At 43.8% G+C, this 12,205-nt stretch overlaps 2 protein-coding genes across 2 annotated transcripts in view; both read left to right on the top strand. All coding sequences in view use genetic code 11, as the record gives it.

Moving 5' to 3' along the window:
• Positions 1–1,966, top strand: part of EGR_08733 (High-affinity choline transporter) — a gene marked incomplete at both ends in the record, with an annotated part of 4,912 nt that extends 2,946 nt beyond the window's left edge. Inside the window, 3 exons of the mRNA XM_024497982.1 lie at positions 129–656; positions 729–1,164; positions 1,768–1,966. Of these exons, the coding sequence (XP_024347615.1) occupies positions 129–656; positions 729–1,164; positions 1,768–1,966 (1,163 nt within the window). The remainder of the gene's footprint in view (positions 1–128; positions 657–728; positions 1,165–1,767) is intronic.
• Positions 1,967–2,689: 723 nt separating this feature from the next.
• EGR_08734 (hypothetical protein) lies at positions 2,690–6,212 on the top strand (the record flags this gene model as incomplete). The annotated part of the gene is made up of 4 exons (XM_024497983.1): positions 2,690–2,947; positions 3,277–3,361; positions 5,497–5,573; positions 5,961–6,212. 4 exons carry the CDS (start codon positions 2,690–2,692, stop codon positions 6,210–6,212), a joined length of 672 nt encoding a protein of 223 aa, XP_024347616.1.
• Positions 6,213–12,205: the final 5,993 nt, after the last annotated feature.

The following is a 12,205-nucleotide window of genomic DNA, read 5'->3' on the forward strand; positions in this document are numbered from 1 at the left end:
TTCGACGCGCTGGATCGGCTCCTTGTCAGCTGACGACGCAGCTCAGTATGTTGACAACCTATTGATGCTCATCCTCGGCGGCATCCCCTGGCAAGTGTACTTCCAACGGGTTCTTTCTGCAAGAACAGCTCGTGGAGCTCAAATGCTCAGCTATATGGCGTCATTGGGGTGTCTAATCATGGCCATTCCATCGATTTTGATCGGAGCGGTAGCCGCCAGTACGGATTGGTCAGCGACCGAGTACAATGGCACGCTTGACAATATTATAATCCCATCAGAACGAAAGCTGGTGCTACCACTGGTGCTGCAGTACCTCTGTCCACCAGCAGTTTCTTTTGTGGGTCTTGGAGCTATTTCGGCCGCTGTCATGTCCTCTGCCGATTCCTCCGTCTTTTCTGCCGCTTCAATGTTCGCCCACAATGTGGTAAAAGCCCTCTTTCCCGCTACTTCTGAGCGTTGCATTCTCTTCGCCATGAAGGGCAGCATCCTTGTCGTTGGTGGTTTTGCTTGCCTCCTTGGTATCATGATCAAATCTATCTACGATTTGTGGTTTCTCTCCTCCGATCTTGTCTACGTCATTCTCTTCCCTCAACTCATATCAGTCCTTTTCATCCCCTTCACAAACACCTATGGCTCTCTTGCTGGCTTCCTCGTCGGTAGGTTCAATGTCGTTAAATTAATTTACTGAGCCAAAGGAGGAATCAAAGCTGTAATTTCGTGTCATTTAGGCCTATTTCTGCGTCTAACCTCGGGCGAAAGGACGATTGGTTTACCAGCACTTTTCCGCTATCCCGGCTATGACTACGAGGCAGGATTACAGCGCGCACCAGTTAAGACGATTGCGATGTTGGGTAGTCTGGTGGTGAGTACTTTGGTCTCATACCTCATGCACCGACTGTGGTTGGCCGGAAAACTGGAGGGACGACGGGACTTCTTTCGATGCATGCGTCGGGAGGCGCAAGCACCGGTGAATGGACACTCGATTATAAGTGACACCAAGGAGATTGACGCAGTGAAGGCGGCGGAGGTGTCGATCAAACAAAGGGATGCTGTTGTGAAAGAGACGGAGCAGGAGAAGGAAGAGGAGGATGAGGAGGATGAGGAGGAGAGGGAGGCGGCTGATGCTGGTGTTCCCCTTACCACATTTGAAAAGGGAAAGACCAAGTAAAGTGAAGAACGAAGAAAATTGTAGTATAGATAAAAAATAGGCATGTCTCTGCCACCATAAGTAAGTGTACATTTGTGTGCGTGAATGTGAATTTCTAACGGTTGTGACAAAATTATGGTTAGTGAAATCTAAGAGTTGTGAGAACCTCGATTCCATTTGATAGACTAAAAATTGGCTTTTGTTTCTCTCATTTTTGTGTTACATAATTTTGTGTGAAATCACGATGCAACTATTGTCAGTCTTTGTCTTCCTCTTTTCATTGACAGGCACGTATTTTGTCAACAAAGTCACCATTTCTAACTGTGATCAGAAAACTATTAAATCATGTCTGGTTTTCATATACGAAACTACTGCTTATAAAGGAATATGTCGACAACCTCGCTTAGATAATGCTAGTACTTTGACCGTTGTCATGCCACTAATTTGGAGAGCATTCCTAAAAGTCACTTTTAGTTTAACTTGTGCATGACAAGGAAAGTCATTTTGGGTTAAAAATTTAAATGAAAAGTGGATGACACGCCAAAGGCATCACATAGCCTGGCAGATGATTCCTTGCAATGTAGCTCGTGAGAAGGACGTTAAAAGTAAATTCCATTCAGGCCGACCAAACATCCAACCGCCACCACACTCGAGGGTCTCCTCATTGTGAGGAAGCGTTATCGTATAAAGACTTATGATGCCGTCCTAACACGGAGGAACGACTCTGGAAAAGTCAAGGACTGCGAAACAGACCTGATGCGCACTTTCATCTACACACACAACGACGCGGCACCTCTTATCTCCCAAAATCTCGGTTAAAATTTCAACTCTTCACATCATCCCACGAACACTAAGGTTATTTGCGAACTCGAGTGCCCTATAATCTCGTGGTGGTTGGATCTAGCTTTTTATATTACTTATCAATGGATCCATAGCCGCTTTTTGAGGGTAATGAATCGAAAGAACGACAGAATGCGATAATTGTGAGCCCATAGTTTGGACCCGGGCTGGAAGAAACACAGCAGAGGTGATTGAGGGAAGGAGGAATTAGGGACCCACCTGCCTGCCAACAGTTTCGCAAAGAAAGGGCGCTACATAAACAGAAAGTTGGGTTGAGCACTCACAAGGCTGACTGGTGAGTTGGTTTGGAAAGTGAGTGAGATGGTGGATTTACAATGAAGTGGAAGACAAAGTTGGAAAGACAATGCACTGCCTTTCCCAACGGAATTCAAGGAACACAAAACTGGAGACTGACAGCAACTGACAAGTTTTCGGTAGGATGTAAAGAAATGTGATTATTTGCCTTCAAGTATGAATAGACTAACGGGTGTACCAAGGAATGACGAATTCAGAAAGTCCACTCCGCTTTTATGGTGCTGTCACCTCCTAATGCCTTCTCATTCCTTCCCAATCTAAAAACTACTGAATATTCCATTTTGTGGAAGAAAGTAAGTCTGAGAAGACCGTTTACAGCCAAATGGGATACAGTTAAGTTTGATCGCTTTAATTTCCAAGACAAAGGTTTGTGCTGGGTCCTACGTAATGCCCCAAGAACTTGGTGCCAATTGCAAGGGCTACAAAGGCGCAACCAACTGTTTGCATGCAGGTGCATCAAACACCGGTCGCGGTGCCTTTCAGTGGGCATTGTACCATTTTCTCTTATTTTCAACACCCATAAAGTGCTGGCTGAACGAAGAGCGCATGAACTGTGGCTTGTCTCCTCTTACGAACTCGCTTGAACTTGGTTCCAAAATCTCAGAATTCGCTCGAGTAAAGCGTGCTGAACAGCAGTTGACAAAGGTGAGATTGTAGAACGAACTGCTTAGAAGGGGTTTTAACTATCAGACAAAGTTGTTGCTCTACTCCTACTTGCCTTTTATAGTAAATCGTATCTAGTACGAGTCAGAAATAAAGCACGCTAACATTTCGCACCAATGAGGAAAAGACGTGAAAGGGGCTGAGTAAATGCGGTTCGTCCAAATGCCTGTGCGGTGACTAAAAGACGTGAGGCTATGACTGTCAATTCGTTACTTTGCATTTCCTTCACACTCTTTATAAATACACTCCTTGTACTTTAAATTGCATCTTGCCGAGAAATGAACTTTGCAGTCCCATTTAATGCTTGTTAGGCGGGAGAATCGACCATTGGCTATCCCCGAGATATCTACCCACTACTCGCCTACACGCCTAAGACACGCGCCACCACGCCGTCCGGTAGCTTATGCCGCTCTTTTGCTTCTAGAAGCAGTTACTTGCATAGAAGTGAAATTCGCGGCAATCTTATGCCTCACTGACAAAGTTACACACTGTAATCCACACTATTTTGACCAATAAAATACTTCCCAGGTTGCCTTTTCTGGCTCATTGCTCTTGATTACAAGCTCTGCGCGAATTTACTTGCTTGGCTTTGGCTACAAATGGGACCACAGCTATGGAATATGGTCAAGGTGCCGCTCAAACAAACAGCCAAAACGGCCGTAAAGAAACAGCACACGCTATTGTGAGGTCAAGGCTCAAGGAATCTGCAGGATCTCATTTTTCCGAACACATTTTTACCCTTCTGCGAACCAAAATGGCTTAGATATTCTGGGAGAAACGTGAACACGGTCATCCGAGGCCGCTGACTTTGTATTAGTTTATTTTACTCCAACATAAGTGGAAAAATCAACTTTTGGGGAATAGCAAGGGTAATTTTAACAACTCTAAATGCCATGAGAAGGAACCGTTCCACAAACTTCAGTCCTTCGGAAAATTGTCAAAACTAGGAGTAGAAAATGACAGTGATCGGGAATTGTATATGTCTCCCATGGGATGTCGGCGAATCCTACGATTCAGCGTGAGGATTATTTTCATTTGAAACGGTAACAGATGCCAAATAAAAACAGAAAACCCAATTTACCTCGACAGACATGCGTGCTCTGTATCAGAATAAAGTCCACCTATCAAAGGGTTGCTTAAAGCTACACTGAGAATTCTAAACTCTGTTTTGCTTGCATTGTGGATACGGAACGCTCCAGACGTTCAGTTCGATACGCCTAAAACCTTAAGGAATGAATATGGAATCACAGAACTGATCCACGAGTACAGAGCTGGGGGAGACTTAAATTTAGCTGAGATCTACCCGTGTTCGCATTTACAACAGTCTAAAGTGTGTCGCTCATGCTGTGCGTAGCGTTTCAACTACCGACAAAGCACAAGGACAGAAAAGAACAGATTCCGCACATTTGGAATCCACGCAGAGGTGAAACGAGGAGTCAATAAACTGTCCAATTTTTACACAGAATTAGCCAAACCTAGTTTCCACATTTTACGGCTTCCCAAAAGGATTTGCTGACGTTACGAAAGAAGCAACACTTAGGTAGCCACAATTTCAGTAGAATTCTGTTTGGCTAAAGTTAAACCAAGGAAGCAGATTCACGGAGAAATGTGGCAGTAAGCACAGCTTAAGTTGTCATCAAGGAATGCTAAAACAAGCGGCAATAAAGTTGGAAGCACAAAGTGTAACCCAACTAAAGCAATTGGGAGATATCACACCGAATAAATCGGTTTGTTCAAGAAGTAATGAAAAAAAGGAAATCTACGAGGCAACTGGAAGACGTTAATGTTACGCTTGATGTCCGACTGGTTGTAGTCTGAAATCACCTTCCAATTCAATGATAATCATTTACTTAAGCGAATGTTTTGCCATCATCCACGGATCATAAAAGATGGTGTTTGAAACATCCCACAAAATTACACACCAAAATATACTAAAAGTTACCTTAAAGTAAACAAAATCCAGAAAGTTGTAAACATGTATCGAGGCAACTAATTTAACGTATAAATGAACTGGCAGGGGAGCAAATGGTTCACATGGCCGTGTAGGAAATTCCGCAAATCCTACCAAATTCCACAAAGCCATCAAAAAGGTGACCACAACAGGGAATACTACTGCAATTAAACATTAACTGAAATTCAAGTTTAACTCGACAGTATCGAGCAAAATAAATGGTTTGAATCAGTTCATCGGAGATCGCACTAACGCATCAAAGATCTGACTGGTGTAAACTCAATGAATCTCGTGGGTTAAAGAAGACCGGTATTCAGCGGGCAACTCACCGGAAAAGACAGTCCCCTTCTTTGAACCATCGAGACTGCGATAGGTGTACAAAGCAGCACATACAAAAACTACTGAAAGCAGTTCCGCTCTTCCAAACACACCAGTACCAGCTTCCATACGGAGCGGGTGAAGCGCAGGAGGAAGTTCAGTAGCTAAACTGTCCCAAGGTTCAAGGTCGCATAGCAAAAATCAATGAGAGAGGCGAACAACGAAGGCGCACAAAAGGACGTTAATCGAATGTTGTGCTCAGGCTTTGAGACCTGCCAGGGCGACGTTCCAGTGGTGGATAACGACTGTGAGGGGACGGTAGGGCCTGTGCCCCGATTTGTAAGTTATTGACATTCATTAATACCTCCATCAAAAATCCAAACTGGTGCTGCTGCTTTTTTTGCCTCCTGAAGTGCCAATCATAAAGTAAATAGGGCCTAAATAAATAACACATGGTAGCACATCGCACTGCGGATATACATTAAAGTGGCACCTCAGGAGCACAGCGGCCAATAAAAAAAAACAAATATTACGTATGGTGCCCCGGGACTTCCCTGAAGATAAAAGAAGCCGTAATATTCGGGCAGAATATATGTATCCGACATACAGAAGGCATCAAGGCTACTGGCATGGTTCGGAAGCCATCCCACCCGGCATGATACAGTGGTCAAGTCAGAAGTCGTCCTTCACAAAAACCGCGAGTTAAGCAACCAACCTATCATATAGCCCCTCTCCACTTTTGAGCGTCATCCCCGGCGCTCCCCTTGGTCAACCGCCAGCGTCGGCCATCACAACGTAGTTAGCGCTGTAAGGAAACACCCGCCATCCAGCCGCGCCAGTCATCAAATTTCCATGAAAATGAGGAGGTACTTGACCGCAACGTCACTGACTTCTCCTGCAATTCAACTAGATCTGGAGGTTCATCCAGTTTTGGAACTGGATTCAGGAAAGTCGAATTGTGATGGCCAACATGCGTGACAATACATAGGTTTAGAAGCAGGTTTGTGTAAGGAGGGATGGGGTTTAACACAGGTCCGTGGGAAAGGGTTTCGCGTCTGTTCCTCCGTACCACGTGGTTCCCAAATCGGAGCTGACCAGTCATATCTATCCGGACTCTATCCAGCTAGCGGAGAGTGGAAGAGGTATCACGAATTCACTTTGTCGAGAACTTAATGTAGACACGGTAGGGGAACTCTGTGAAAAACTTTTCCAGATGATCCGAGGCTATTGTCGTTTCCGGCACTGCAGCAGTAACCGAAGGTAAGCGACAATTTCAGCCCTCTTGTTTAGGGTCATCCCGGATTCTCCCATCCGTAGCATATGCTATTCTTCCATTCCGCTAAGGTTTATCACACAGCAGCAGAAATCAGGATGGATGTACCCTGAGATGGGGTTCACTTTCCGCTGCCATCAATGTAGCCCCCAAGACACCCCCGAAGACAAAACAAGATAGAACACTCGAGAAGAACATATATGTCCGACATAAAGAAGTTATTAGGGCTGCTGGCATGGCCTGAAGGCCAGCACACTCCGGCGAAATACAATGGCCATTACCGAGAGGCCCTCCACCAAATGCGGGAGTTAATCAACGAACGAATTACACAAGACGACTTCTCATAACCACTTTTCTTTTTTATTATAAAACGCAAAAGAATGTAATCATAAAACATACCCTTTAGGCTGAAACAATTTTAACGCAGCTCAATCCAACGGAGAAGTTAAAAGTTAAAATGCATCATCATTCAAGCACAAAAGCATCAAAACTTACCTATGTTGTGTGCGTTTGTAAAATTTATGCAAAATTCTCGTATAAATTCAATCAAATTAGATTTTACAGGCAATGAGTACATGTTGCACATTTGCGAGATCGACTGCACTTCGCAATATATTGAGAGCTATTTCGTAAATCACCTTTAACTATAAAGAAACATCAACAGCCGTGATATTTTAACAAAACCCGTATTTACTTTTTTGATGTAGATATTGTATTCAATGCAAGTTTCCGCATTAAACTAATTGATAAAACTGTATAGATAGGTTTTGCACTTTTAATGGTGTACGAAAGCGGTGAAAATCAAACATTTGATTTCCTCTACTTAAATCTCTCAAAGGTCGTTTGCAAACATAACCTTCTTTACCATGCGTTCGATGCAGGCTCAGCTCCTCAGTTCGTTATTTCTGCTTCCATAAGGTATGTGGATCACCTCCTTGCGGTATTTTATCTTATTTTTGCCTACAAATGTATGCGTGGGAGGGGTATAAACTAACGCAAGTATTTGATTTATATCTCTGACACAGCAAGGTGGTGCGTAGTCATTTTTGCGGAATTCACTGCCGGTGGTCATTCTTGGAAAAGTTTATTATACTACTCCCAAGGAACTTCACATGGTGCTAATCCTCATATTGAATTAGCTTCCTCAAATGTGCTTTATTCTTTTCCTCAATGTACTGCGTGCGAATGTCCTGTGTACAGGCATTTTTGGGGTCCGTGACCATTCTAATGAAATTATATCCATTCATCATTTGTTTGGAAAAGGCCATTTCTATACAACGGCTGATGAGGTTGTGTCAAATATTTGCTGCAGAAAGTGCTAGGTCTCCCCAAATGTCTGCCTTTTGGGATGGACTGATTTAGGAGCGAGTTTGTGTGCCTGGTGTTTCTGTGCATTAAGGACAATTCGTTACCATATGGCCTTTTGTTACAGGGGTATTTTTGAGGTATGTGTCGTGTCAGCTACTTTATGTGCGAATAGAGATGGTATGAACTTTAGTATTTTTTAATTAGTAGTCAAATACTTCTAACTTTTCATATACATTCTTATCAGGCTTCTAAATTGTAGCCTTTGTAACGCTCGATAGGTTCAGGTAGATTCCTCCACGTGTTAGGAAGAATCTACTTTATGAATCGATGACATGCTGGAGCCTGTTCTCAACTTGATGTTGAAGGAAGGCAGATATTTTCCCTTTTTTGAACGAGAAGCTGAATTTTTTGAGTTTTTGAAGTTTTAGTATAGATTATAGTCCTCAATATATCCATAAGTTGCAGTTTATTGGGATTAAGGCACGATTCGATTGACATATCTTGAGAATCTTGGGTGTGATCTCTTGACTTGTATATTCAATTGCTCTATGGTGGAAGACTGTGATACTAGAAGTAGTATTGGTAAACTGGTGCTGGCTGGACAAGATGTCCAAGAAGACAGTGCAAAGGGCCAAATTCGTCAGAAAACACTTCTGTTATGGAGGGAGTGTATCTGATGGCAGAAGTATCCTTCGCTTTCCTCTTTCATTGGTTTATTTTAGTCTGTTGCACCATTCCTTCATTTTCAGGTCGTTGCGATCGGACTTGTAGCGTTGGATTATTGGAACACGCGTAACGGAATCATGAATCTCCTGTCTACTTGAAAACCATGTTATCCTAGAGGTCGGCCACTCATCGCCTCAATTGTTTATCGTACCTTCACGTACAGGTAGTAATTTTAAATATTTCTTTTTTGTTCACCTGTGATTTGGGCTCTTGTGAGTTTCAGAAACACATTTCGCTTTTGATTGAACCTTCTTTCATTCCACACTTTATTTCATGGGGCTCATGGTTCAATGCCTGCATAGGTTTCTTCCAATTCTAGCAATTCGGGCGACGAACTATCTCCATCCTCCATGGAGACGTCTCCATCAATTTGCCTTTTTTGCTGCTTTGCTTTGTCAAGGTTGCCAACATTTGCCCCTTCTTTCGCTTTTTTTGTCCTCATACCTTTTTGGAACTTCCTGCTCCACCATCGGGTGCTCATCTCAATCCGAAAGGGAAATAGATGGAAAAACGGGAACACGAGCAATGCGGTGGGTGGGTCGTAGGCGAGCAGTTTGGCCAGTTTGTGCAGAAAATTTGGATGGCCACTGAAATGGAACTTGGGAGTGAATGGGTGGGGCGGGGGGTTAGTTGGCTTCCTCACTTTGAGCTTGCTGGCTGGTTTTGGGTGTATGTGTAGATACCTAGGATTTGCCATGCACGTAGAGTAAGCTCTTTTTAGGTTCGACCTCTTCTAAGTTGATCTGGTATGCCATATGAGGGAATGTGGACGACAAGGCGGCTACTCCATGAAAATGTGCTACTATGCTTCGAAAGGAGTAGGCTAGTGGTATGGAACAAGTTAACGCAAGTCGGCGGGTGTCGCGTTGCTAATGCTTTTGTGGCTGTAGATGTGTCAAAGGAGGCAGCAGGAGTGTGCTGTGCTGGAAGTAGGAGGTATGAATGCATAAAAGGAATTAGGGGCTCACCCCTAGGCATTCTTACCAGTGCCTTTATTTCTACGCAAACCAGCGCCTTCCACTGAGGAGGCGAGCCACGGAGTTTTGACCTGCGAGGTAGAACCAGAGGATAATGGTATTTTAGCTGAAGAAGAATGAGGAGGTGCAAGCGGAAGGGAGCCCCATGTCCATGCGGTGCTAGGATCTGCCTACTCATGTTCTTTGTTTCGTTCTACTCGTTCACTCAATCAAGTCAGCACGAGATATGAGGGTATTAGGTGTAAGGAATATAGACCTCTAACTGTCATCCTTCAGGTAAAGTTCTTCCTACGTATGGAGTTGATAAATCTATCAGTGGTATTTGGGACATTGGCGTGTTTAGGACAGGGTAGAAAAGTGCAGAATGAGGAAACTAGCTACAGGGTATAACCCAAACGACAGAGGTGTCGAAAACGAGGCGAGAATGTCGACAGCATAGGGGCTTAGGATGAGTAGCAGATGTTGCTATTCATTCGAGTCTAACGGTGGCAAGATACTTTGCGATTGACGCGTTGGGAGGTCGGTCGGGGCCCGTCTTGCTTGGTGTTGAGTTTCGACTGAACATATTTTTCTAGTTAATTTTTGGCACCGGCAGTCAGGGATTTCCACTTTTCGTCTCTGTTTAAATATCCTCCATCGCAGTCCATGAGGGGGAAAACTAATTCTAATGTTCTTTGAGATGTAAATATGCGGCGATCAGGCACCTGCTCAACTGCATGTTTTGAGGTGCCCAGGGCACTCAATCTGTGCGGTCTCAGTTTCAGTTTCCTGGTTGTGGCCACAGTGTTCAGCTTAAGCTATAGTAACAGTCTTTTAGCCCTACCGTTCGTCGGAGAAGTCACCTTCGTATTGGTATGCACTAATCCCCTTGCAGGAACAACTAGGTGAGGTGCGTTGATGGAAGTGGCAAGTAAAAGGACAACTGTCTCCACTACTTCCCTTGTTTACCAAGTCTTGGGCTCACGGAAGAAAGGAATATACTGGGGATAGCTGAAGACATGGCGACTCTGTGCAGAAGAGTTATGAGGGAGCGTATTGCCTCGGTGATAACCTCGACCTTGCGTACTGCATGAAGTGGGTCGGTGATGGATGCGGTGTGGGACAGCGCCTAACTAACTGCTACTTGGATAAAAGGTCTGACTGACTGAAGTTGACGTGAAATCTGACTACTGCCTCCGCTGCCGTGTGGAGTTGGCACATAAGTAAGCTTTCACAAGCCAGCTATAGTAAAAATTCAAACCTCTTGTAGATGTAGATACGTGAGAAATCGAGTAGGTGTTATTTTGGAATACGCCGCTAGGTGCTTCCCCCACTGTAAGGTCTTCAATGATGTTGCAGAAGAGAGTGGGTATCTAGTAACTTTCAAAGCCAGCAAGTGGATCGAGAAGACATAAAATGGGAGAGCGAATTGCAGCACTAATGAGTGTCTACTTGGTTGTCAATGTGCCGTCAGGAGCATTTACTAGCGCCCTGTAATGAGCTAAAGCACAATGGAGTGGCACATTAACAAATATCAGAGGGAATGAGGGACTACTAGCATGACCCAAAGGCCAGCTTTGCCTCTTCCGTCGTAGCTTCCGCATACACGGCACATTTATGGCAACGTGTCAGTGTTCGAAACAGATACCCGTAACCTGCTTTTCTGTCAAGCACTTTAGACACGTACTTGAATGTCAATTTTTGTGCTACATATATTTCGTAGATTTTAACGTGCCGTTCACGCTGTATCCGAAAATGTTCCAAATGATTGGATTTTCTAGCACAAAATATCACCGGAAAATGCTGTTTTGATAGAAATTAACTTACAGCTGTAAAAGCATCGCCGTGCTTTCCACTGCGTCACTTACAGCACATCTTCAATATAGAGACCTTTTTCCAGCTCAACGCTCCGATTTCAAACTGGCAGCACCCTCTATTTTAAATTTTGCGAATTTCCGCCTTTCAGTATAATTATACTAACACATGTGATACCTAAACCCGGCTGATCAAGACGTAATGCTTCGAATCGCGTTCATCACAAGGTTTTCAAGCGTTCCTATTTGCCCTTCAACTCCCTGCTCAACCTCGACCCAAAACTTCTCTAAGATAGATTGATTTGTCAAAAATGGAGAAAGATACACGACGATAAGCAAAGCCATACATCTTTTGTAGAATAAGTTAAATGCTGACACTTGACCCGCTATTGCCCTTGCCTGACGCAGATTCTAAACACATCCACCTGGATATTGCATGTTCTCCCCTACATTCCAACAGACTCACCGTTATTCTTACCTCTACTAATGGTTGGAGAAGGTGTTGACGAGCACAGTCTACTAAAGATACGCCTCTACCCCCAGAAACCCGGGCTCTAGTCCAGTCTTTCATATCCCTTTTTACAGTACCATCAACGATTGCCAAATTAATTACTTTGGGAAACATGTCTACGATATAGTGAATTACATCAACGAAAATCAAAAAAATATTTGACCCCTTAATCGGGATCTTTCCCTACACTCACAGAATTCTACTTAACATGGACGATAGAAATCCTGTGCCATGTAGTAGACACACGAGCTTAATATACCCTTGGGTTTCGGAACGGTTACCTTTGAAAGTCGTGTTTCGCCCTTCTCAACCGTCCCTGTTAAAAAAAAGATTAACCCATTACGACCAGTTCTACGGATTTTAATCCAATCTTTATGTAAAAG

This window comes from Echinococcus granulosus (genome assembly GCF_000524195.1).
Source record: "Echinococcus granulosus chromosome Unknown EG_S00117, whole genome shotgun sequence".
Classification (NCBI taxonomy): Eukaryota; Metazoa; Platyhelminthes; class Cestoda; order Cyclophyllidea; family Taeniidae; genus Echinococcus; species Echinococcus granulosus.